The 27597-nt window shown below is 46.1% G+C and overlaps 1 protein-coding gene across 2 annotated transcripts in view; it reads left to right on the top strand.

Annotated features, from left to right (window-relative positions):
- The window catches only part of CDK15 (cyclin dependent kinase 15), an 87900-nt gene that overhangs the window by 47755 nt on the left and 12548 nt on the right, over positions 1 to 27597 (top strand). Inside the window, exons 10-12 of one of the 2 annotated variants that reach the window (XM_023622400.2) lie at positions 2883 to 2946; positions 17181 to 17229; positions 24562 to 24701. In XM_023622400.2, coding sequence (XP_023478168.1) covers positions 2883 to 2946; positions 17181 to 17229; positions 24562 to 24701 — 253 coding nt within the window. Of the gene's footprint in view, positions 1 to 2882; positions 2947 to 17180; positions 17230 to 19655; positions 19771 to 24561; positions 24702 to 27597 lie in introns of those variants that run through there. The other variant, XM_070242139.1, reaches the window with a different exon arrangement.

Here is a 27597-nt window from a genome sequence, read left to right on the forward strand (position 1 = left end):
GGTTCTATGATATTTGGTGTAGGGATTGCTTCCTTGAAAGCAATGTGTCCATCCTAAATCTCCCAACCTCTAACCGCAACCTTCCTCTGCATTTATCCTGGGATCTCACTCAGGAGTAAAGACCTAGTGAGAAGTCCTGAATCTTTATTTTGCCATCTTTCTGAAACGCCCCTGTGTGTGTGCGTGTGTTCATATCTGAATAGCTGTCACTGCTTTCTGATCAGTTTTTTAGAAATTTAATTCTTTCAATAATTGTTTTAAACAAATAATCCCAGGTGCAGTTCTAAAATCAGAATAAAATAAACTATGAAGACTTTAAATCCATTAATCAAAATGCCTTCAGTTTCCATTCCAACAAAGGCAGAAAACACCCCTGCAGCCCACTGTGGTTTCAAACATCGCACTCACTAGCTGCCTTTTCAGAGCCTTCACGGAGGGAGTAAAGCAACAAGTTTTGGGTTTCGGTTTCCCAGACAGTGAAGTGGAGATTTAGTAACTTTCTCAAGTGAAAATGAATTCAATAACTTACAAATAGAAACTGAGCATCAAATTTCCAAATAAAGGATATTGAATTTTTGTTTAAACTTTTAAAAATCTCAAGCTTAAAGCTTTTGGCATAATATTTAAAAAATTTTGGTATCTATTTTGTTGTCTTTAATTAAACATAGTAGAAAGTAACCAACAATTCTGGTAACTTTCACCTTAGAGAAAATATGGATGTGGTTGTTGCTACTTCCTTTATTGCTTTCTCCTCCATATCTTTGCTTTGTTTTCATTGTGCTTTGCCAGCCACCAGAAGACGTGTGGGTGCATGTGGATCACAGCCACTTGTTTACATGCACATCTGTGCAAATACATAAGATGGCAGGTTAGAAAGGAAGAATTAGCTTCCCACCCTCTGGCCCTCTCCCACAAAAGAAGAATTAGTCCAATCGGTTTTTCAAAATGGGTTCCAGGGTTCTTCATGTTCCCTCAGGCTCAGGGTGGTTGATAGGAAAAGCCTATAATCCCCTAGTAGCCTTTCAGTTTGTTCAGGGAATGGATCAAAAAAAGAAGATTTTACTGGTGGCATGATTTTTTATTATATAAGGGAAAATAGCACTTCACTGTCTTTCGTTTGAGGGCAAGCTTAATGGGTACCACCAAGTATACCTCTCGGCCAGAGTCCCAGTCAGCAAGCTGGTAGATCTTAAGATTCCAGATTCCTCCTGATTATTTATTTTCATGTTAATTAAAGGCTAGAGCTTCAGTTTGGTAATCCAAAGCATTAGGGAGCTTTTGTCAAGCAATATCGTTGCTATTACAGTCCACCAGTTAAAAACCAAATACCACATTCGAAGCTGCTGGGCCACCGAGAAAACAAGCAGATAAGATGAATTTGGTAGAAGGACTAGAGTTAGGTATGGGATCATTTGTAGCCAACATTCCACTGCCTAAAGGTCAGTAATCTGAATCCTTTTTAATTTGAGCACATTGGGGAACAGCTGAATGTCCACACTGAGGCATAATTTCAGCTGTCAAATGTCCTCTGTTGAGATATATATATATGGTCATCTGATGTAAGGCAAAGGGACAGTCACTCCTGTCTCTTTATGTCCCGAACTCCCAACATAGCATCCTAATGTATAGTGATCATGCAATAGATATTTAGTGATGAGAATATGACTTTAAGCAAGGCTGTATGATCTCAGAATAACAAGTGAGTTAGTGAAGACACAGGCTCAGGACCTGTATTAGAGTTCTCCAGAGAAACAGAGTCAAAATTATAGAGGCCAGCCCGGTGGCGCAGTGGTTAAATTCCCACATTCCGCTTCTCAGCGGGATATTCACCGGTTCGGATCCCAGGTGTGGACATGGCACCAGTTGGCAAAAGCCATGCTGTGGTAGGCATCCCACGTATAAAGCAGAGGAAGATGAGCATGGATGTTGGCTCAGGGCCAATCTTCCTTAGCAAAAAAAAGAGGAGGACTTGCGGTAGTTAGCTCAGGGCTAATCTTCCTCAAAAAAAAGTATATATAGAGTTATACAATCATGTATCGCTTAGCGACAGGGGTATGTTCTGAGAAATGTGCCATTAGGCAATTTTGTCATTGTGTAAATATCATAGAGTGCACTTACACAAACCTAGATGGTATAGCCTACTACACACCTAGGCTGTATGGTACTAATCTTATGGGACCCCTGTTGTATATGCAGTCTGTTGTTGACCAAAAGGCTGTTATGTGGCTCATGACTGTAGAAGATGAGATTTATAGGGGAATTGGCTCCTGTGATTATGGAAGTTGAGATATGCCATCTGCAAGCTGGAGAACCAGGAAAGCCAGTGGTATAATTCAGTCTGAGGCCGAAGGCCTGAGAACCAAGGGGCCCGCTGGTGTAAGTCCCAGAGTTTGAAGGCCTGAGGACTAGGAGCTCTGAGAGCAAGAGAAGATAGAAGTCCCAGCTCAAGAAAAGAGAGAGAATTTGCCTTCCTCCACCTTTTTGTTCTATTTGGGCCCTCCGTGGATTGGACGATGCCCGCCCACATTGGTGAGGGCAGGTCTCTTTACTCAGTCTACTGATTCAAATGCTAGTCACTTCCAAAACACTCTCACAGACACACCCAGAAATAACGTTTCACCAGCTACCTGGGCATCCCTTAGCCCAGTCAGGTTGTCTAATAAAGTTAACCATCTCAGGAACATAAGAATATACTATGGTTTTGCCCATGAAACTACAAATACTGGAACTAAAGTTTCTTTCTTGTATACATCAGCTGGTGTAACATGACATGCGTCTACTTCTTCCTTCTTCCTCCCTGCTCTGTCCTTCATGTCTCCGTAGCTGTTCCGTCTACCTTGTCTCCGCCTCATCTTTCTTTGTCTTTCTTTGTCTTTATATAGGTGTTGGGAGTCCCTACAGAGGATACCTGGCCTGGAGTTTCCCAGCTACCTAACTACAATCCAGGTAATACTGATTTGAGCTTCTGAATGCTCTGAGAATTAGCAATGTGAGAGCATTGGCCACACGAACAGCGTGTCCATCTTTTATTGTTAACTCAACAGCAAAGATAGGTCTAGACAAATTTTTAGATTCACATATTCTCTGACTAATGCTTTTACAAGGAGGACACTGAAATAGTAGTTGAAGTTAGATTCAACTCTGTAAAACACAAGTAGTAAGCTGAATAAGAATTTGAAATGACTATTGCTGTGGATTCCACATGCATTTCCAAATACCCAATGGCTGAAAAGAACATCTCAAAAGATGGCCTCATTTTTTTTTTTAAAGATTTAGGGACCGGCCCGGTGGTACAGCAGTTAAGTTCGCACCTTCCACTTCTCGGAGACCCAGGGTTCACTAGTTCGGATCCCGGGTGCGGACGTGGCACCACTTGGCACACCATGCTGTGGTGGGCATCCCACATATAAAGTAGAGGAAGATGGGCATGGATGTTAGCTCAGGGCCAGGCTTCCTCAGCAAAAAAGAGGAGGACTGACAGTAGTTAGCTCAGGGCTAATCTTCCTCAAAAAAAAAGAAAAAGAAAGTAAAGATTTAATTTTTCCTTTCTCTCCCCAAGAGCCCCGGTACATAGTTGTGTATTTTTAGTTGTGGGTCCCTCTAGTTGTGGCATGTGGGACGCTGCCCCAGCATGGCCTGACAAGCAGTGCCATGTCCACACCCAGGATCCAAACTGGCGAAACTCTGGGCCTCTGCAGCGGAGCACGCGAACCCAACCACCCGGGCACAGGGCCGGCCCCAAAAGATGGCCTCATTTTTGAGCCCCATGACCATCATTAGGTTTGCTTACTAGGTTATTGTACCTTTATTGTGTATAAAGTATATTAAAGAAAGCTAATACAGCAGGGGGGCAGTAGAGGCTCACTGGGCCTAGGACACGCCAGGGAAGATGGCCCTAGACCATGCGAGACTTCACCTGTTGTCGCTACACCTAGCACTCGGTCATTTCCTCTCACACATTTGATCCTCCAACACTGGCTCCTGAGGGTGGATTTGGAAGTGTTGGAAGTGTTGCTCATGGGAGGAGGTCTTTGAGAAATGGCCCCAAGGCCATGCCAGAGGAGTCAGACTACCCAGTAGTCACTTCAAGGATGTTGAGACAGAAAGGAAGAGACAAGCAATGAGCTACAGGATGAAGGACCATATCAGAGGTTAAGAAGCAAGGAACGGCCATACCAAAGCTGGACTCTGCTGGCAGGATTAAAGAGGAGGTGGATATGCCCAGATAAGGACAAGATTAGGGTGAATGTGGCCCAAGTCAGATTTTTTTAGTCTTGATATTCTTACATTGTTCCATTATTAAAAATGGATTTTCCCCAAATTTTTTTAATTACTAACTTTGGTACGAGATTATCGTGGAAGAGTCTCATGAGAGCAAGAAATTGGAGGGAGATTAAAAAGGTGATTAAAGAGGAAAACAAAAGACAAGGAGGCTGGGGTTGTTGTTTTTTTTCTTCTTTTTCCAGCATTTAATACTTTTGCTCAAAGAGCGGCACATAGGGATCATGCATCTTGAACTGACCAGGATTATAGAAACCCTACAGTAAGCTAAAGACTAACTGTAAGGTCATTTCAGCTGCTTTGTGAATGACCCTATGCATTGCTAAATGGCCTTAGGGTCATTTACAAATAGTCTACCATTTCTAACTATCTTGCTCGAGTTTAGCACCTGAGAAAAATGCCACTCCCTGGCCACAGGCTTGGAATAGTGCCTTTTCTCTTTGGTCTGAGATAGAGAGAAAAAAGAGCAGGCTTCTTTCAGAGGCCGTGGTCCAGTGTGCAACGGGTCCTGTCTCCAGTTGCTACGGTTTCTAGGAGAACCTGGGTCTCACCTTTTCCTCCCCTGCCTGTACCTCTCCCTACCCACTCTCCTCTCTGTGTGAAAATGGGACCCCTCAGCTTCCTAACATGGATGCAAGCAGAATTTGAGGGTCACAGATGGGTGTAGAAAACAGTTTGGATGATGTCAATACAAAGCTGCCATGGTGAGCATACACTGTTCCCTCAAACTTCAAACATGTGGGTTTCAGGTTGATTCAGGCAATAAACAGTGATCCTTAATACAGAATGCCTTGGTGAGCACAATAATGATAGAAACTCATCCAGAATGCTTTCCTGCAGATTCTATACTAAATAAGATAAGTGGATTCCAATAAAACAGTGTGGAATATATTGCATTTTTCATTTTGCTGTCGTTTCAAAGTAATGTGCAATTGTTTTTTATGAAGAGAATTCTCCAGCCCCAACATCAATAGGGTTCATACTTTGCATCATTTTTCTAGTAAGAATTCAGTTTAACTCATATAAGTCGAAAACTTTTGAGCACCTGCCATCTGCCAGGCACTGTGTTAAGTGCTAGGTCTGCACAGACGGATGTGGTACGTTCTTGGGTCTCCAAGAGCTTGGGTTTGTGTTCATTCACCCATGCTCTTCACCAGCTCACCCTATTAGGGAGGCGCTCATTTGTGAGCGCTGCTTCCACGGGCTTGGCAGTATCTAGCTGTGGGCCAGGCTAAGTTTTTGGAAGGAAGGAAGTTATAACCTTGGCCACAGCCAAGATGTCTAACCCCATATTTGTAAATCTTAAAACTCTAGCGTATCTTAGGCGTGGGGTCAGTGTCATTGAGAACTCAATCATAAGGACTATATTTTAAAAGGGTCATCCACATCTGTGTTCCGGGAACATCCCCTTATGTGAATCAAGAAGTCCCTTTGAGCCACGTCTCACCCACCCCATCCCTGAGCTTTGCTGCTGCTTCCCTGCACTTGAACTCCAGTGATTAAGGGAACAGAAGAGGGGATGGGAGACAGAAAAATGTCACAGAGGAGAACTGATAGCAGCATTCTGGATGAGATTTCCCTTCCTTTCTTTTTCATTCTAAGTAGTGGTAAGAGCCCCCAAACTTCGAATTCAGTGGTACAATTTTGAGGGAGCCAGAAAGCTCAGAACTTGAGGAAACCATCCAGGGTCCATCTATGCCCCCTCTGCCCTTTCCAGCCCTTGTCTGGACTATGTCTAGGAGGACAACACAGTTTCTGCTTGTACAAGTTTAAGAAAACACCTCATGCTGACCCAGCTGGACAGGTTTCTCTGACCAGTTGTCTTCTTGGGGTGCTGATGAGTGGGGTTGTAGGTTTTCCAGCCATCAATTCAGACTCTTGTGCTGATTAAATACGGGCAAGAAAAGAGAGGTATGTAATCCTAGTCGCAGGTCTGTCTCCCTTCTTTCCTCCCTCTCCTCCCTCCTTCCTTCCCTCCTTCTCTCCCACCCCCCCATTTTAGGCAAGCTGGCTGAGAACTCTGTGTCCTCCACTTCAAAGGGCCAGTTGTCTTATTTTGATGTGGGCAGATTGAGAAGGAGGCTTTGAAAAGGAGGCTTTTTTTGTTTAATCTTTCCTCCTGGGATGGCTTTCAGAGCAATATATCCAAGTGTCAGTGAGGGGGTTCTGACGAGCCCGGATTCCCAGACTCGCAGCGGGATCATTCTCTAACAGAAATATAAAAGTGAAATATTAAAAACCCTGGAACGTGAACTCCATCTGCGGAGTAGCCAGTGTCTTGCCTGCTTGGGAAAAAAAGGTCTTGAAAAAAGAGGGAGGAGAAAAAAAGAGCTTTGAGTAAGAGGTTTACAGGTTTAGTAGAGCATAGTAACATCCCCTCAAAGAAGTGGGTGTTACTCTGTGACCCCCCAAAACACTCCTCCTTTGACTTAGCCGCCAGAACACTCACCCTCCCCCGGCAACACACCCCTTTTCACATGCTAACTGAGGCGTCTGTGATTGGCTGGACAATACCCCGGTCACACTTGCTAAAGGCCTGCCATCCTTCACACAATCAGCCAAGACACATTAATCAAACTGGCGGGAACTGGGGCCGCGCTGGCCGCCTGCAGTGGGGGAGGGGGAGGTTTGGGCGATGCATACCAAGAGTCCACAGGAAGCAGTAATAAAGAAGCGCAGGCTGGAGGGGGGTCTACTCTCGGAAAGTCCAAAGAGGTTAAAGCCCCGACTGATGCCATGTCTGGGATGCACTGGGTCTGCGGAACAGAGGAGCCCAGAAGCTTCAAGCAAACTGGATATTGGTCTTGGCTGAAATCCGCTAATACCAGACGGCAGTGTGACTTTAGAGGGTGGCCCCCTGCAGACATTTTTACAAAGTTCCCTTGGCCCTCTTGGCTTCCACTCCGGCCCCCAAGAAAATGCAGGCGGGAGTCCCTCCCTTTTGAGCCTCAAGCACTTTCGGTCCAACTGGAGCCAATAGGAATAAAGCACATATAAGAAGTAGAGAACCACCTAGAATCAACTAAGAGAAAGCATCAACTAGCACAGTGTTGGCCCTAAACTAAGTATTTGGAGGACATTAAAAATAGTTAATTTCAGGCCAGCCCCTTCGCCGAGTGTTTAAGTTCACGCGCTCCGTGTCGGCCGCCCAGGGTTTCGCTGTTTCAGATCCTGGGTGTGGACCCAGCACCGCTGAGGCGGCGTCCCACATAGCACAACCAGAAGGACCTACAACTAGAATATACAACTGTGTACTGGGGGGCTTTGGGGAGAAGAAGAAAAAAAAAAGTTAATTTTGAGAGAAAAAATGTTAGCGTTTATGCTTTCAATGGTGACATTCATTTCAATACCCTGACTTTTCCTTTCCAAATTCCCTTTAAGTCGATTTTGCAGTGGCAATATAGGGCTAATAAGATCATACCTTAGAGACCAGTTTGCTACAGAATCACATAAGGCTTTTAAGAGAATCAACTAAATATTTAGACATTTCTCAGCTGAAGTAAATGGAGCCCTTCCTCCTCTGGAGCTTGTCCAGTCACCATCTCAGTAGACGCAAAGATCCTGTGATAAAGAAAAACTTTTTTTTCTGCCCACATGATTGCAGCCCAGTTGTGGTTTTTAATGTGTCATTGATTGTTTCATCCAGCTCCTTTCGCTCCGCTGAAAGAGTCTGTCATGGCACTGTTTGCTTCCTTAAACACGGTTTTTGAAAGCGCTCATGCTGTGTGAGCTCAAATCCCAGCATTAATGTACCGCTGGGTTCATTTCACCACACTCGAGAGCACTGAGCTTAAATCCCTCTCGATTCCTTTGGAGACACCAGAAGACTTTGTCCTTCTCCACTAATGGTTCCAAGTTTACATCTAGATACTGGGGGTCAAGGACAGGAGAGGATTTAGAAATAACAGTGCCTGACATTAGTCAATGCATTTGCCAAATTGGCAATTAGTTCCTGATGTGCGTGCAAAGCATTTTATTCCTGTCTCTTTGATGCTTGTTCCCATCGAGAGGGGAATAGAGTCCACAGAGGCCTTCAAACTTTTAAAGAAATATCTGCTGAAAATCATGCCTGATTTGTGACATGAGCTCAGCGGCAGGGAAGCATCCGGGATTATCCTGGTTCTTTCGGCTCCAGGAAAGAACACTGCACATGGAAAGATTTTCCACTGGAGGAACTTGGTGGAAATCAAAAGGCAGGAAAGCGGTACTAAAAGCCCTGCGGGGACCCAGATTCAGATGTACGATAAACGACAGGCAATATGGATCCTGCTGACTCCTAGTTGTTTTCAGGGCGCCTCGCCTGCTTTTCCAACTTTTGACCACCAGGTGGAAGCAAGAAATAACTGGGACGGAATACCGACATCAGACGGCGTTGCAGCATAGCAATCTAGCCTGACTCTTGGAATGTTTCGTTTTGACTTGAAATCCAGTGTGAGGGCTTCCCTTCATCTGACACCACTACAGGACAGAGGAGGATTAAAATCTAAAAGGATTCTTGTCCAGACTGGGATGATAAAGAGCTGCCAGGCTTCAGTCTTTGTGTGTTTGCTCTGAATGCAACGCAGAATCTCCATCAGCATCTGCTCAGTAGCACGAGCTATCAGCCGAGGGAGGCATACAGCGAGCTGAACTAAGGGGAAAGGTACTTTTACTTATGGGCATCGACGGCTCACAGAACGGCGTCCAAGCTCTGCCTTGTACTCTCTGAGGCGCTTGAGGAAATTACTTATTTCCCAGTTCCCTAATCTGCAAAATGAGAGCAATCCTACCACTTAAAAGTGTTCCCTATGTGCCAGGCACAGGACACACGTAGTTGCTAATCTTGACTGCTGCCTGCTGGGGTCCACGCCGGTCAGAGTAACATGATTTTACACAGGAGGAGACAGAAGCTTTCTCCCGAGTCCATACAGAGCATCTCCCAGATTGGAGATGGTCAATCCACAGCCAAACCTTGTTCTCCTTCCATTTACCATGTTGTGTCCCTTTATCTCATTTTGCAGGGTGGTTCTGAAAAGTAAATGAAATTATTGAACTGCCTCCGCCATGATACCTACCTTTTCTTGAGACACAGTTGACATACAACACTGTATTACTTTTAGGTGTACAGCATAACGATTTGATGCATGTATATATTGCAAAATGGTCACTGCAATAAGGTTAGCTAACATGCATCGCCACACATGGTGGCTGACTTTCACTAGGTCCTCAACGGAAGTTAGCTCCCGTTCGGTTTCTTACACAGTGTGGAGGTTCTCTCAGCTGCTCAGTGCCTCGCCAGGGGTCAGACTCAGGCACAGGTGTGTGAGAACTGATGCTGTGCCTATTTCTTTATGTCAAGCTCCCTCAGAATCCTCAGTGTCCTTCTGGATGTCAGGCACGTCTCCTGGCACCAGAACTGACTCTTGTTTTTCTTTGCTTGGGCCTAAACATCGCCTGAATTCGCACACCCTCAGAGCCCATCTGCAGTTTTCAGGTCTGAGCCAGTCTGAGCGCCCATTGAGGCTGTCCCTCTGGTGGGGGCTCTACTGTGCTCCCCCCCCTGAACTGCCCCCAGGTGCCTGCCCACTCTGTGGCCACAGGACTCTTCTCTGGGAGAGCCCCTGTTGTCTGCATGCTGCATAAGAGTACCCAGCCAGGCTCCTCAGTCCCAGATAGCATCAGCATTGTCATTGTTGATGTCGCCCAAAAAGTGGTATAGTGGGAAGAGTGCTGAGGTTTTCCACAAAGCAAACCTGGCCACTTCTAGTGTTTCTGGTATTTTGCACAGGCCACCTACTGGCACACGATGGTCAATAAATATGTGTTAAATGAAATCGATGACTAGGAGTCAGAAAACCTGTGTTCTAGTCCAATTGCCCTCTCTACGACATGAATAATCCTTGTTCTGCCTGCTTTGCCAAGAAAGCACATGTGCGTCATTATTCCCCTTATTCGTGGATAAGTGGATAGTGTGCTGTTTATTGCACACTAACTCTGCATTAGGCACTTTACACACATTATTCTACTTTGATGCATAACGGCCCCATCAGATAGGGCCATGTTATCGTCTCTACTTTATAGGGGAGGCAGCTGAGGCTTCGGGAGGCATGTGTCTTGTCCAGGGTCACCTAGCCAGGAGGGGGCATGGCCCAGAATATCCAGACTCGTTGGGCTCCAAGGTGATGTTCATAGCAGTATTCCACCTTACCTTCCAACTATCAAAGGGCAAATAGAAAGATTTGGTAATAAAACAATGACCCAGACGGGGGACCAGCTAAGAACACTTTTGCGAGTCAGTTTCCAAATGATTGTGTCCTTATACCCAGTCTTGCTTTTACAATCATGAGCTTGGAGACATGTTTCTGGAATCTAATGCAAGTGGAGTCCCCACCCCGGGACGCCAGCAGCCCTCCCTTGCTCCAGCTAATGAAGCCACCGGCATTCACCGAATCTCTGAACCACGATTGGGCTCATTAGGCTGCACTTCTGGAGCGCTGCCTAGGCTCCTGGGGAGTTACTATTAACGTCTTTATTAACCCATCCCCCAAATCGGTCAGTGAAATTCGCTTAGATACACAGCCCACTTTGATCTTCATTGAGTTCCTTCTAGTTTCTACATTTACTTTTAGTTTTCTCATCTTTAATTTATTTGATGGCAATTGTTAGGTTTTATTGGGGGGACTAGATGGTCTTAAAGTAGTTAAGATTAGGAAAAATTGCAAATGAGTGAAAGCAGGTAAAAAAAATTTTTTTCTTCAAGTAAAACCCTGCTAAGTTCCTTCCTGATTCATGAAAAGGAGCCTTAAGTTTCCAAATATCATGGAACTGACTCAAACCAGGGTCTCATTCCCCACCGTCGTGGCAGGTGCCCTGTGCCGTCATTCTGCGAGGCGGAGAGCAGGATATACAAGAGCTCTCGAGTTACTTTTATATTTTAAGAACAAGGTTTAGTAAATCGATTTCATTTTTATTTTTCACCCAAGCATCAACTTTTCATTCATTCAACAAGTATTTATCAACTGCTAGGTGTTGGGACTGGGAAATTCAAAAATAAACGAAGACATTGATGCCTGCCTTCAAGAAATACAGTCTAAAGGGGAAAACAAAAGACAACACGGAGAAAGTATTATTATAACAGCGTCCCCTGGAGGCCTCTACGGACACTAGGAGAAAGGTGCCCTGGGCTTGTCTGGGGAATTTAGGGACTGAGAGAAAGAGACATAAGCTGAATCTCAAGGATGACTAAGTGGGCTTTCTCCAGGTGAGCAAGAGGGGAAGGACATTCCACACGAAGGCACCTGACACAGAGGAATAGGAAAGCAGGCATATTTGGTAATATACCAAGCAGGTGAACTGCTCAGGCAAGCTAGGATGTTGGCTTCGTGGTGGGACATTGCTGGAGGTTAACCTGGAAGGGTAAACGGGGACCAGATCGCTTTGTAATCATCCTAAGGATTTGGACTTGACTAGTAAATTAGAAGACAAATAGGAAGTCTCAACTAGAGCAGTGGCGATGGATAAGGAATGAAGGGGAAAAATCTAAAAAACATCTAGGAGGTAGAGGCAAGGAGAGGTTGAGAAGGATTGTATTGAGTTGTGAAGCAGACATATCTCCTGTGGGAGAGAGAATGACAGCACCATTCACTGGCACAGGAAATAAAAGGAGGAAGGAATAGATTTGTGGGGAAGGTTTGAACATTTTGAGAGTAAGGTATCTGTGGAACCACCAAACAGAGATATCTAAAAAGCAATTAGAAATACAAGCCTGTGATTACAAGGATCCAACCTAGAAATACGAAGTCGGAAGTCGCCTGCTTAAAGTGGTCCTTAAAGCCCTGGGTGTGAATTCAACTGCCCAAGGGAGAGTACGTAGAGAAAGAAGACTGATGGAAACCTGGGGCACCAGTACTGAAGGATGGAGCGGGGAAGCTGAGAAGAAACAGCCAGAGGGGCTGGAGAAGACCAGGAAACGATGAATGATGATGATGATGATACTATCATATGGCCATTAGCTCCTTGGGGGGAAGGCCAAGTACCATGTCTGTGTATTCCCAGTGCTGAGCACACTGCCTACAAGTGGTGGCCCTTAACCATTTGTAGGGACTACAGGGGAGTGGTAAATGTTGACAAATGATGCATCATTATATCCATAAACACCAAGGGCATGATCAAGCTATAGCTCAAACATCATTTGTAGGGGTGGAGACGTTAAACATGGTACTACCCTCAGGAGAGTAGAGACTCCTGACTCTGCCCATTCCCTCCACCCTCTCCACCCACCCACCAGGAGCAAGGCCTGGCCTCCCCTTCCTCTACAGAGACCATTACCTTAGGAACAGGCTTCAGGGGATGGGATGTTTTCTTGGAATCCACAGATAGTTCTGATGCAGGGTTAGAAAAGTGATAAGCTACAAATGTGAGTTGGAGTGCCAGGCTTAACTGCCAAGGAGCACCCTTGGTGACAACACTGGCTTTTGGTGTCCTGGTGACACCCAAACAGGAATCTAAAGCCTGTTAATGGAGACACCAAAAGAGCAGAGCTGATTGAGACTCCTTGAGCCAAAGACTAAGGAAGCATCCAAGCAGCTCACCGAGGAAGAGGGAAGCAAGCTGCTGTGAGGGCTGAGTGTGCGGATTTGGGGTGGGGGTGAGGCCGAGGTAGGAGATGAGGATTTTTGCAATGCAGTTTTAAAGTGACTGCTTGAGATAGTGAAATAGGGCTAACAACATTATCAACTATTTAAATATATGGTATCTCAAGAATGCATTGTATTCGGGAAATTCCAGAGGCATAGTTCAGTGGACAACACTGTAAGATAACCTTAGGGTGATTGTGACAAGACTATAGGAACTAGGAAATGTCTTACCTTGAGCTGAGACTCAGAATGGTCCTGGTGATGTTTCCTCAATCAACTACCACATCTCTATTGACGGAGGCTACAGGGCTGGAACCAGTTGTGACATGAGCTTCTTAAACATTTATGAAAAATGCATCATTTCACTATGGTAGCGCCAGTTCTGCCCTCATTTTAATTTCACTCCATTTAAAATGTTTAGTTTTTAAGTTTCCTTTTACAACTTATTTTGCTTTTCCTACCTTGAATTCTGTTTGAGCTCAAATGAGAACTCTTTTAAAGAGAACTGCAGAAGGAGAAGATGGAGAAAAATCTGGTCTAATAATTTACCATCGTCTTTGGAAGGAGAAGGGAAATAAGCTACCTACAGACCTGTTATCTTTAGAGACTATTGAAGCAGAGAAACAGACCACTCTTGCGATGGCGCTGTGTACAGTGCCTATCTGTGTGGATCATTCCCTCCTTGATCGTTTGCAGCTTATCTGCTGGGAGAAATCAATGGGAGAGGCAAGGTCATCCAGCATCAGGTTATCGGCACACAGGTGGGAGGGAAGGCCACAAATAGGAACCGGGCTTTGGCTCTGCTTCATAATAGCGACCTGACTGGCCCTGGACACATCGATCCCTCTACCTCGGCTCATGGAGCTGCAAAATAGATGTGGGAAGAGAGTCAGGCACAGTCTATGCAAGACGTGGAACCTCAAGTTCAATATTGTTACACTGCTTCCTGGGGCAACTCTCACAGGTCGCTCTTCCCTGGTAAAATTTATGAGAACTCATTTTTCCCTTGTCATGCTTCCTCTTTCACATCCTTGTGATGTGTGATATATTAAGTGTGTGGCAGATACTATGTTCTGCGGTTTGTGTAGACAGATTAATTGAATTCTCACAACAGGCTCACTTGAGGAAGCGAACCTCAGCGAAGTGTGTGGGAGTCGCTGGCGAGAGGTCAACCCAGCCCTCCTTGCTAGCCCAGCATCCTCTGCCTCACGAAGTGCCGCACTAGAAACATTTGGAGACCATGAAAGATAATAGTAACCACACAACATGGACCAACGCTGGGTCCTCCCCAGGCTGGTCAGTCAGACTTTCTGGGGGTGGAGGCTGGGCTTCCTTGCGTTTCCAAACTCTCCCAGGTGATGCTCATATGCAGCTGGGCTGGAGAACCACTCTGTTAGACCATGCTACCGCTCCAAATGAGAGGCAGAACCAAGCAGAACAAAAAAGAAAAAAGAATGAGGCTAACATTTATTGAGCCCCTAAATGCCGAGTACTTAATCTTTTCTAATCCTCCCAAGCAACTGGAAAAATATCCCCATTTTACACATTTGGAACCTTCTGAGTTACTTAACCATAGAGGTTAAGTAAGTTCCCCAGAGTCCCAGAGCTCAGAAGGGGTAGAAAGGAGATTTGAGCCCTGGCTTGTGCTCACATCACTGCACCACACAGCTAAGAAACCCACCTCTGGCCCACAACAAGGACTCAAAAGAGATCCGGCCAGGCTTGTAAGAACTCGAGCCGGAACAAGTTAGAATTTCAGTAGAATGAAACAACAAGGATAGAGGGTTTCCAAGGAGAACAATAAGGCAGAAATATCTGAAAGGAGAGAGGAGAGGAAGAAGCCTGGTGCATCGGACAAGGAAGGAGCCGGAAAGAAGAGGCAGAGGGTGAGGAAATGCTTGTATTACACTTACTCTCCTAATTCTCACAACCATCCTGTACGGTAGGAATTACAATTATCCCTGTTCTGCAGATGTGGAAACTGAGGCCAGTGAGGATAAGCAACGCCCCTGGGTGACACAACTGCTAAGTGGCGTAGGATTCAAACTCCGGGTCCAGGGTCCTAACCACACATGGCTTACATTGCCCGTCACTTCTCAAAGGCAGAGAAAGAAGAAGGAGAAGCAAACAGGATTCATTTTATTCAATGCTCCGAGGCAGGCACTGTACACTCATCATCTCAATGAATCAATGAATCAATGAATCAGTGAATCACTTCGTCCTTGAGAGGCGAATGCGACCTCCAACTTGAGTGAAGGAAACCGGCTGGCCGAGGTTTAAATATCTTGCTTAAGGTCTCAGCGAATCTGAGGCGGCAGTTCAGCGTTCAAACTTTAATTCAGCTCATTCCAAAGCCGCGTTCCACAAGGACAACCCTCAAGTGAGAAACAGTGTTAAAATACTAACGGCCAAAAAAAACACAGAGTGTGGGACTCTAAGAAGGGAAAAACCGCATGGGAGAGGATTGAAGTGGATGTGTTATGTTGATTGGAAATTGGGATATGACTGAATGAGGAAGAATTTTAATTTTGCTGGGCCAGGGAAGAACTGAAAACAGGCAGCAGAAAGCGGACTGGAAGTAAACATACTAAGCGGATGCCAGATCCTCTCATCTTTCCTGGGTTTTTGAGTTTAGGCACAGCCATGCAAACAGAGAGTAGATGACCTGTGCATCCGAACGCTTCCCTTGGTGCCCACCTGGGACACAAGTGCCGGTTGATCGCTTCTGACCCTGGAAACTCAGCTTAAGCCCTTTTCTTTGATCACTCCTCTCACTCTACATCTCTTAGCGCTACAAATTCTGTTTTTCATTGAACTTACTTTCGAAGTTACAAAATAATATATGCCTTTTATTTAAAAAGTGAACTTAAGAAGATGAGCATAGAAGAGAAAAAGGCAAGCCCCTGTAAGCACTCTCACAGCTGGCGAGTGCTCTTCCCGGTCTTTTCCATGCACAGACAGACATGAGTATGTCAGTGTTATCAGAATAAATTTTTGTCCCACTATGATCAGATTCTTTGTTGTAATAAACATCTTGGTGTATTCCATTCCTACAGGCGCTGGAAGAAGAGACCTTTTAAAACCCAACAATTACCTTTCAGGCCCAAAGGAAAGTATAGGGCGGAAACGCCATTTTAAATGAGAGTTGAATACTCTTTTCTCAATCTGCAGAGGGAAACAGCATTCATAAGGAGCATCAGCTTAAACCCTTGTAGCAACTCTCAAGGCCCTGACGTAGAGTGCGCATTCAATTGGCGCTTCTTGAATGAATGAGAAATTGTCCCCTTTCATGGTGCTTTTATTTTGGGTTAAGTAGTGTCAATACCAAGGATAACAGAAGCACATGTTTCCACATATAAATGTTATAAAGAGTGCTCCAAAGAAAAATTACAAATTTTATCATCATCCATTTTGGATCATTCAAGCCAGGATTCACTTCCATTTTTACTGCAAGTGACACAGAAAATCAGCCCTGTTACTCTTTACCACTTTCCAGACTTTGAGCCTTTGTCCTGTCATTCGTCACATGACTTTTCATACGCACGTGCTTTATTCTCTCAAATGAATTGTACCCTCTGTGAGGATGGGGCGATTTCTCATGTATTTTCCTCAGCACTTGGGACATGCTCTGCACGCAGTCACTGTTAGGTAAATATTTCTTGACTTTGCTGAGTATTGTGACTGTATTAGTTTGCTAGGGCATCAGCAACAAAGTACCACAAAGCGGATGGCTTAAACGACCGAAATTTATTGTCTCCCAGTTCTGGAGGCCAGATCCGAAATCGAGGTGTTGGCAGGACTGGCTCCTTCCGAGGCTCTGAGGGAAGGATCTGTTCCAGGCCTCTCTCCTCCGCCTGTGGATGGCTGTCTTCTCCTTGTGTCTCTTCACCTCGTCTTCCTTGTACGTGTCTGTCTCTGTGTCTAAATTTCCCCTCTTTATGAGGACACAGTCATATAGGATTAGGCCCCGTCCTAATGACCTCATCTTAACTAGTTATATCTGCAAGAACCCTATTTCCATACAAGGTCGAATTCTGAGGTACTTGGGGTTGACTTCGACCTATGAATTTCAGGAGGGGACACACTTCAACCCATAATAGTGGCCTTCCACAGAGTCATACAAATTCAGAGCAAGAAAAGACCTTCAGCATCGTTTAGTTTGCCTGATAGCTGAATTCTCTCTTACCCCAAACCAAGAAGAACATTGAGAATTTTAATAATATTTTTGGCAATGGGATTTTAGGGTTGGTTTTGTTTTTCAACGTGTCTGTGTGTGCTTTCCAGACTGGTTCCCCCTGCCTGAGCCTCAGAGCCTTCAGAACGTCTGGAGCAGGTAAGCACTCCCTTGGCGAGCTGATCCATGAGCAGGCTTGAGGGGTATTTCCCTGGGCCTCAGTCCACTGAACACCCAGCCCCTGCACACCTCCGTCTGGGGCCCTAAGCCCCAGGAAGATGCCTCTGGGAAAGCCAGCCACCTGTGAGTCTGTTAGTTTTTCTCTATGCACCATTTTACTTTCAGGGAGTTTGGTCATTAAAATCGTTTTGTGCCCCTCAACCATGCCTGAGGCCTTGAGAGCGAGGGAGTGTTGGCCTGCGAGAAAACCTAGTGGGTTTATTATTCTCCGACACAGAGAAACCAAATAACATCATTGAGCGGCTGGGGGAGGGGGGCGGCTTGATTCATGGAGGTCATCCTTTCCCAGGCCCTCGCTGCGCAGTCTCGGCTCAGACCAGGGCAGACTTTTATTACCAGCTTTCAACAAATCCTGAGTTTCTTTTGCAAAGTAAAACAGATAATAGAGACATTCCCGGAATAGCTAGCTAACGAAGCTGTGCCAGGCAACCTCAGGGCTAAGAAGAACTCCGTGTTTTCGGACAATGACCAATTACAATAACCAGTATTATTTGATCTGAGAGTAATTAGCCGGGGCTCTGTTCTTTTTGCTTCAGTGAGGAGGCAAAAAGGGCAGTGAGGAAGATATCAGAGGCAGGGGAAGCGAGCTCAAATGTCAAAGAAAAACACGATCGCAGGTGGGGAGAAGGGAGAGAGCCTCGCTGGACCCTGAGCCTCGTTCTTCCCTGAAATGCAGGCGAACTTAACCCAACCAAATCTTGTTTGATTTTTGCCCATACTTGCTGCTCTTGTGCTTTAAGAAGTCTCCGTGCAGAGTGACTATCAGAGCACAAAGTGAAATAGGTGGGAACACAGAACCAGGGACTGCCAAAGGGTCTCTGACTCGAGGGACGGTCTCCCTCAGGATGCCCGCACACTCCACTCTTACTTTCAAGCGCACCCGTCACCCGGTTTGGAGAAGGTTCCAGGGAACAGCTGTTCCTCATGTCACTCAAGGTGTGCAGACTCTCTCTTGCCAGCATAGGCAGGCTCCCTACTCCTGGCCAGAGATACATGGATCCTAGCTCTGCCCTGTGGCTTTCTTTCATTACACTATTGGCTTCCAAAATAAATGGTACTCCAAACCTGAAAACCATGTTAACACTCTATGCTGCTGCTGTTTGGCGCTGTCACACGGTGGAAGAAAGTGCCACAAGCCCCCTACTATGGCTCCACCAGCCCTTCTTTCTGGACTGAGCAGCACTTGGGTTCGATGAATGTCCCTCTGGCTTTTCTGACACACACAACACCCACCACCTCTGCCCATGGCCTTGCTCCCAGCAATGCCTTTGCCTTAGCTCAGCCTACTTCCGGCTTCTCTGCACTCAGATCCTCAAGGCAAGGAGTAACGCCTAGAAATGTGCTGTCTAATACAGTGGCCACTAGCCACAGGTGGCTATTTAAATTTAAATTAATTAAAATTAAATTTAAAATTCAATTGCACTGGCCACATTTCAAGGGCTCAATAGCCACATGTGAGTAGTGGCTACCATATCAGCTGGGGCAGAAGTAGAATATTTCCATCAACAGGGAAACTTCTTTTTTTTGTTTTTTGTTTTATTTTTATTTTTTATTGAGGTGACATTGCTTTATAACATTAGATAAATTTTAGGTGTACATTATTATATGTTTCATTTTCTGTGTAGATTACATAATGTTCACTGTCCACAGACTAATTACAATCCATCACCACACACATGTGCCTAATCACGCCTTTCATCCTCCTCCCTCCCCGCTTCCCCTCTGGTAATCACCAATCCAGTCTCTGTTTCTCTGTGCTTGCTTGTCGTTTTTATCTTCTACTTATGAGTGAGATCATATGGTATTTGACTTTCCCCCTCTGGTTTATTTCACTTAGCGTAATACCCTCAAGGTCCATCCATGTTGTCACAAATGGCCAGATTTCATCATTTCTTATGGCTGAGTAGTATTCCATTGTGTATATATACCATATCTTCTTTATCCATTCGTCCCTTGATGGGCACCTAGGTTGCTTCCAAGTCTTGGCTGTTGTGAATAATGCTGCAATGAACATGCGGGTGCATGTATCTTTATACATTTGTGTTTTCAAGTTCTTTGGATAGATACCCAACAGTGGAATAGCTGGATCATATGGTAGATCTATTCTTAATTTATTGAGGAATATCCATACTGTTTTCCACAGTGGCTGCACCAGTTTGCACTCCCACCAGCAGTATACAAGGGTTCCCTTCTCCCCACATCCTCTCCAACACTTTTTGTTTCCTGTCTTGTTAATTATAGGCATTCTGACGGCGGTAAGGTGATATCTCATTGTAGTTTTGACTTGCATTTCCCTGATAGTTAATGATGCTGAGCATCTTTTCATGTGTCTGTTGGCCATCCAGATATCTTCTCTGGAGAAACATCTATCAGGGAAACTTCTATTGGCAGCACTGGCCTAGATGATCACGGGAGAAAGTTCTAAGCTGGAGGAAGGGCTTCATCATTGAACGAAGGATGTTTGGTGAGATGTTTGTGCTTTGCCTATATTATTTCATTTATTCCTCACAAATCTCATTTCCATTTCAAAGAGGAGGAAACTGAGGCTCAAGGAAGTTAAGTAACTTAGCCAAAGTTGTCAAGCTAAGTAAGTGGTGGAGCCGGGATTCACCCGGTCACAGGTCTCTGTGCCTTTGTCAGTCGAGTCAGGTTGCAAGTGTTGTGAGTAAAGGGAGCCAAGGCGTCACCGGCTTTTTTACAAGATTTCTGCAGAGGAGCAGAGGAACTGTGCACAGGGCTGTAAATGCCCCTCAGGGCCAAGCCTGGAGTTTGATGGCGACCTGGTTAATGTGGGCCGCTAAGTGCATACTCACTTGTTAGATTGATTAGAAAATTATAGCACAGCTTCTCTGAGCTTGTCTCTTTCTAGTGTTGGATATATTTCTTATTAGGAGGTGTCTGCTTTACCTCATCCTAAACTGACAGCATTAAAAAACTGCCCACTCTCCTGGAACAATAGCAACAAAAAGGTCACTATTGAAAAAAACGATGAATAAAGTTTGCAGCTTAGTTGATGGTATTGTGCCAATATTAACTGCTTAGGCTGGACAATTTTACTATGCTTATATAAGATGTGACATTAGGGGAAGCTGGTGAAACATGTGAGGAAACTGTATTATTCCTGCAACTCTTCTGTAAACCTAAAATTACTTCAAAATAAAAACAAATTGAAAAATTGGAAAAAAAAATGCCCACTCTATCCCTGCCCTTCTGCTCTTTCTGTGGATCTAGGAGAAAACAACAAAAAACCCAGTCGAACTCATAGTGACCAGCCTTGTCCTGCAAACAGATACAGCCCTTCCACCACCAGGTCGATGGCAGCAATGGCAGTGGGCGGTTTTTACACTTAGGGTCAGGCTGAGCTCAGAAATCAAGGCTGTTGCCTCAGGTCCCTGAGAAGCACCAGATTTTAGACGTCTTGAGGGATGGGCTGGTTGATGGCGCTTTATACAACGGCCGAATTAAGAGCCTGACTTTCATTTTTTATTATCGTTTATGTTTTTATTCTGGACTTCTAAAATTAAACGTGGATGTCCTCACACCCAGCACATCTTTTAGGATCGATTTACAATTTTAATCCGTTTTACAACTTTCATAAGCAGTGGGGCCTGTGGCGATTCAAATCTGCTGGAATGAATTTGTTATCCTTGCACACAGGGACAGGAGCCCTCTGGGGCTGCTGTGGACATGGAAACCGGTTCAGCTTCACTAGATAATATTCTTAATCAAAAACTTTAACATGTCATCTATCCTTCAACCTGGGAGTTTCCATTCTCAGAATTTATACTAAGGAAATCATTGCACAAGTACACAAAGATTTCTCATTGAGGATATTTGTCACAGCACCATTTTAATAGTGGCCCCTCGCACACCCTAACCAAAAAGGAAACAACTTCGATAAGGGTCTGGCTGTGAAGATTATGGTGCCCACATGATGAAATGCTGTGCAGCCGTGACAGTTATGTCCTAGGAGGCTAGTCAAAGTCCTGGGAAGATGATCAAGATCGTCAAATGGAAAAAGTATAACAGCATGTAGAGGACGATCCCATTTTTTCATAAAACAAAAAATATATCTGCATAAAAATAAAGGACTAAAGAAGAAAAATGGAATCCCAGAGCAGTGATGATTATCTTTGAGTGAAGGGGGTTATCTCAGAGGGATGGGATAGTTTTGATTTTCCTTCTCTGCATTTTCTAAGTGTTCTACGATAAGGATGTGTTGCTTTGGCAATGGAACACTTCTCGCTTCTTGAAATGTTACTAGAAGGAGAGGTTCATCGGAGGGGGTCTTTGTCTTTGTTGACAGACTCATGAATTGGCTGGGTGGATGTTTCTAACTCTACGAGACCCTTCTGGCATGTCGGTAGTTACTATCACCAGCCTGACAAATGACACTTATTAACATATGGTCTATATGGAAGGGTGCTGGCAGGCAAATCAACGTTTGTGATGTTCACTTTTCATGCCAACTTTCATTTCCAAAGTAGGAGTGGTAACCAGTGAAGAATTGTTCTAGCAGGAGTTAGAGAAGGTGGCAAATTGGAGAAATGTGACAGTGAAGGCTGTGGATAGCAAGGAAGACTATCAATGCAGAAAGAGGTAGAATGATACAAACGTGGAGGTAAATTAACATTTGTGCCCAAAGAAGCAACATCTGTATTCCTGGGGCTCTTTTCTCTGCTCCCAAATGAGAGTGCGATACACCAATGGCAAGGTGGGGACTGTCTGGACGCTCGGTCCGGTCGGGTGGTCCTGCTCCGAGTGCTGCTGGTAACGGCTTGTATTCGGGGGCCACGGATTTGGCTTACACAGGGAGGACCAACATGAACTTGGCTCGTGGGAGGAAAGCCTTCATTTGTGTACTTTGCCCCCGTCACTGCCTGCTGGGGAGCTGGAGAAGTGGGTGGTGACGGTGACAGGTTGGAGGCCATGGGACTGGAACAAATCCCGACTCCACCAAAAGCCTTGCTACAACCTTGTGGGAAGGTGGGGGCAGGGTTGGTTAGCTGAAGAGGAAAGTCCTTAAAAAGAAGTCTTCACGTCACTGTCAGTACCTACACTCCTTTCCTTCATTTGCCTGATAAAATGGCCTGCTCTTCTGTGTGTCCTTGCTAAGCCCATAAGCTCCACAGCCTAGCCTAGATAAAAACAGTCTAGATAAAAACAGTATGCATGTCCTGCTAACACAAGTTCAAAAAAGGTCCCTTATCCAATCAGATTGTAGCTCCTCAGCTCCTTCCAATGAGCAATTCTGTAGCAATTCAATTGTTATGGGCCAATAGGTGGGAGTGTTCGGCGAGAACAAATCGCTGATTGGGGTGGGGTTGTGGAGGTGGAAGCTGATAGAGGCACTGCCCCCCACTATTCATCACCACCTACCTACCCACCCACCCCCTGGAAATTCATAGAGTGGGTGCAGGCCCCAATTTTGGCACATATCCCACCCCACCACCCTATGGTGTGGGTGGACCAGCTAGAATTTTTTTCATGAGTTTTTCACTGAATCTCCTTCCAGACGGATACCAGGCCCTAGTGATTTGTACCAGCTTCCCCACTCCAAATCCCATTTTATTGGTGCTGAAAACCTGTACCTGGGCAGGGCACCCTGGATGGAGAAAATGCCCGCCAGCGCCTCTTGACCCACAAGCTAATGAGTAGGCCACCACCCCAGGGTCCCTTCTCTCCTAACTGGCCTGGAAATTTGCAAGGACTGGGGATTTGCAAATTTCTTCTCTATCTTAAGTCTATGAAGCAATTACTCCTGAGTTTGAGGATAAAATTATCTGTTTGTAGAAACAGTTTTATGTCATGGGAATCAGATAGCTGACAGTCTCTTATGTAAATCTCATGCAAAAATTAGGCAAATTACAACTGTGGGCCAGGCCTTCCAGCGCCACTGCATCACGGCCCCAGGGAAGGGGAAAGGCATCAATTCCTTGTTGCTTTGCTTGGTATGTATATGCGACATTATATAAGCTCATTGATATTTTTGCTTAATTGGGGATTTTCATGGCCATGCACCATAATTCTGAATGTCAGACATCGGTCCTGCAGTCAACTGCCTCCTGGGATCTGTAGTTTTCCGTCTCGTGGTTTTCTACTCGTAAACCTGGCTGTGGGCTCTAGAGATGGGTGCACTTAAATGATTGGCACTAGATTAGCAGAGACTTTCAAACATTATAAGTAAGCAGGAAACGTGGAGCCCCACAAGGCCTGCCCTTCACTAGCTTCATATATGGCCCTCTACCCTCTTTGTGCCGGGCAAGCTAACCGGCCTTTCTTCCATTCTTTAAACTCCCTCTCCTCCCTCCCACCCCGGTGTCTGTAAGAACACCACAGATCTCTGTCTGCAGCGCCTGCCCCTCCCTTGCCCCAATTCCTGAGCTCTCAGCTCAAATGCTGCTTTCTCAGGGAAGCCTTCCCTGATTACCTTCTCCCACTCTAAGTCAGGTATCTGGGCCTTTTTTTTCACAGTGGTACTTAGGCATTTGTATGATCATTTCATTAGCATCTGACAGCTCTACTAGACTAAGCTGCCCAATGGATGCAGTCTTGCCTGTGTCTCCCAGAGCCAACTACCTACTAGCACATAGAAGTTGCTCAATTAATGGATTCGCTCATCTCCAGATTTATAATTCAACATAAGGTCAACTTGAGGATTTGTCCTTACTGTAATTTGGGTACTTAATTATCTCTCTTCCTGTGCTCTTATCAGCAGGAATCAAGAGAGTGTCTTAGGTAATAACTCTGGAAGCCGAGCTTCAGAAACACTGTAAATAAGAGAATTTTCTGCTCAAACCCCCCCCCCCCCCCCCCCCAGAATCGCCTCCACCCTTCCCCCTGCAGGATTCCCTGCTTGCAGCCTTTGGAGTCCAGAGCCTGCGGCCTATTTCCAATAGGGCTTTTCTGCTTGGTGGGAGCTGCTGCGCGCCTCAAAGAAGAATCCTTCATTATATATTTCTGCCTCTATAATTGTAATTCCAAGTCCTTTATGTATACTCAGTGCCTAAGATGCGATGGAGGCGGAGGGAGCCGGGTGATATAACGCTTTGCGTTTTCCCTTCATCTCGGTAACAGGACAGGGGAGAGTTTCAGCGTGGGATTATTTTCCCGCTTGCCATCAAGGTTACTTATCCCAGGAACGTTCTGTTTGAAACACTCTCCTAGCCATCTCCTTTACTTTACTTTTTCCCCCTTTATTTTCAGAAGGGAGGCCTCTGCAGAAACCATTTTTCTCTTCCACTTTTCCAGGTTGGGCAAGGTTCCTGCAGCTGAAGACCTGGCTTCGCAGATGCTCAAAGGCTGTCCCAGAGACCGCGTCTCCGCCCGGCAGGCGCTGGTTCACGACTATTTCAGCGCCCTGCCCGCCCAGCTGCACCAGCTTCCTGACGGTGAGCGTGTGCGTGTGCGTGCACGTGTACATGTGCACATGTAAGTTCAGTGTCTAAGTGTTTTCTCTGAGAGCTGGAGAATCATAGCATTTGCAACCACAAGCGAGCTCAGAGGTCAGTTTGCCTGGGAGAAGCAAGATGGGGCCAATCTTGCCTGAGTTTTGCATGAGAGTCTCTCAAACTCAAAAGCGCCGGTGGGTTGAGGCGACACAGACCTCCTTGTAATGATCCAAACATTTCCCATATACACACGCACACTCAGAAATCAGCCGAGATGAAAGCTGCCTCTGCGTTGCTTTCGCTAGCATCTGCCAGGAGAAGCCAAAGAAAAGTTTCTAACAACCCCCCTCTTTCCATCGGGAGTAAGATGATAGGTGACATGGATATGTCAGGCGCGGAGAGCGGGGCCTTTCTTGACTGGTAATCGGATGCTGGCGAAGGAAGTGCGGGGTGGGGCGCTGGGGGCGGGGTCCTCCCGGGCCGGACACCCACGGGAACACAAGTCACCCTGAAATCAGCTTTGCTGACTGGGCCTGAAGTCATCCTCCAAATCTGGAATCTGCTGAGGGATCATGTGGCAGGAGCTTTGCTCGAGTTTCTCAGAATGTGGCCAGGAAGGGCCGTGCGGAGGATGTGGGAGGTGCGGTCACGGCCCGGCTGTTTGCGGGGACTAATCTTAGGCGGAGTTTCCCTGAAAACATCCACCATTCAACAGAAAACAGTTTTTAGAAGTCCTAAGCCGGAAAGAAGAAAGCCAAGAAGGAAGGGCTAGGGGCTCAGGCGGGCAAGAGGGTGCAGGCATGGGGTGCAGGCATGGCGCGCGGCGGGGCGAGCATGGGGCCGGGCGAGCTGCGGCCCAGGGAGGCTCAGGCGGGCGCGCTGGCCATGGTTCCCAGCGTCCGGACGCGCAGCCCCCTGGACCTAGGACGGTGTCCCGCGACAGGCCAAGGCTCTTAGTTTGGGATTCCTCGAGGTATTTTATTATTACAGTGAGTCATTTAGGATCTCCAAAAATAGCCATAATCGTACAACTGGGGTTAACTCTTACTTAACCCTGTAAGAAAAGTGATTCATCAGTATTTATTAAATTGCCATTAAGTGTCAAGAACATATTAAGTGCTATAAAAATTGAGGAAAAAGAAGAGATTTGTCCTTGACCTCAAGGACCCTGCGGAGTGGGAAGAGGAAACAGGGAACGTCCTACACGTGTTAGCACAAATCCTGTCGCAACAGCTCGAGCCTGGGCGTAATCAGCTGCAGATGGCCGGAGAATACTGCGCTGAAGGCAGCGCTTTGGAGGAACTAGAATAACTCAGGGAGAGGGATTAGACCGGAGGTGAATCTGGACTGGAATCTGGAAGGAGGCATGTGGGTGGAGTAAGAGACATTCCAGGCCACGAACATTTTTCCCCCTTCCTGCTACCTCCCCCCACCGCATCCCTACGGCCCCCACTCCCACCCCGGCACCCTCTTCCCAGTCTGAGCCCCTGGATCTCTCCTTGCTCGCTTTCTTCTCTCAGGCTGGGGCTGGCTAACTACCACTTCAGGCAAGCAGACACACACGGGCGTACACACAGACACACACTCACACACACTCACACTCCCCCTCTCTCCACTTAAAGAGACTTCCCCCACTGGCCCTCCTCTAGGATCTATTATGCTACACACTGGGAACCGCTGGGGACCTTCTAAGTTGTCTGGGCACCGGCTTCTGCTGAGGAGAGTAATTAGGAAGAAACAATCACTGTCAGACCTGATGGGAGGGTAGAAACTTGGGGTTGATTCTTCCTGGCCACCGAAGCAAAGCCACCAACAGAAGGGCTCTGCGCACGTATGTCTGTGTGTCTGTGTGTGTCTGTCCATCTGCGTGTGCACACACGGGCGCATGCGGGTGTGAGAGAGAGAGACCGATCTGTATTCCTTCTCTGTTCACCCAGCCACAGAGCCCAAATCTACTTTGACACTTTTAGAAAAATGAAAAGATGGGAGCTTGCAGGCGCCTGCCTGCGCTGGGGGGAGACAGGGTGCTCACAGCAGGAGGGAAGTTGACTTTTCTTTATACATATAGGGGTTTTTCCATGCAGAGTTTAAATTATGCCTGATAAAAGGAGTTTCGTGGATGTTTCAGTTCTTTCAAATTCTCCTGGCTTCCTCCCAATTAAATGAGGTTTGTCAAAGCCACAGGGCTCTGCTGCTGCTGCCTGGCCGACAAGCACTTCCTGCAGCGACATCTCGAATCCCCGAGGGAGAAGATGAAAGGGCCGGTGCCAGGAGATGGGGAGGGGGGCGGGGGTGTGTGTGTGTGCATGTGGGAGGGGGTACAGAAATAGGTTTAGAGACAGACCGACAGATAGGACGTGGGACAGGTAGACAGGGACAGCAAAGCTCCCAGGAAAATTGGAAAGAAAAATAGAAGAGAGAGAGGCAGCAGGGGCCAGCTTGTGCACCTTGACACCAGTGGCCCACACCGCAGACACATCTACTGAGGGATGTACTCTCCTGGCTGGGCAGGGCCAGCCTACTTTTTCACTGCCCACGGAAATGAGCCTTTATTAAGAGCCTCCTTTGCAGACAAGGAGCACCAGCCAATCATCACAGTTCCCAACCTGCAGGGACACAGAATCTCTGTCCCCGGGATGGGCTGCCCCACGCCAGAAGAATTGTGCAATAATAAGACATGCTCTTGTGAGTGTTGGTAAAGAAAGTTTCCCTGCCATAATTATGCGAGAAATTTTGCTCTCTGCTGGCATTTCAGTATGGAATCATTTAGGAGTTTATATTTATATCATTTCAATATTCTGGCTGCAGCATAACAAAGTTGTCACTTTAAAATATATTCTGTTTCCTCTTTGATCTGGGAGATGCCAGCTCTTATTGTCTGCCCTCTGACGAGGAC

Source organism: Equus caballus, chromosome 18 (assembly GCF_041296265.1).
Source record: "Equus caballus isolate H_3958 breed thoroughbred chromosome 18, TB-T2T, whole genome shotgun sequence".
NCBI lineage: Eukaryota > Metazoa > Chordata > Mammalia > Perissodactyla > Equidae > Equus > Equus caballus.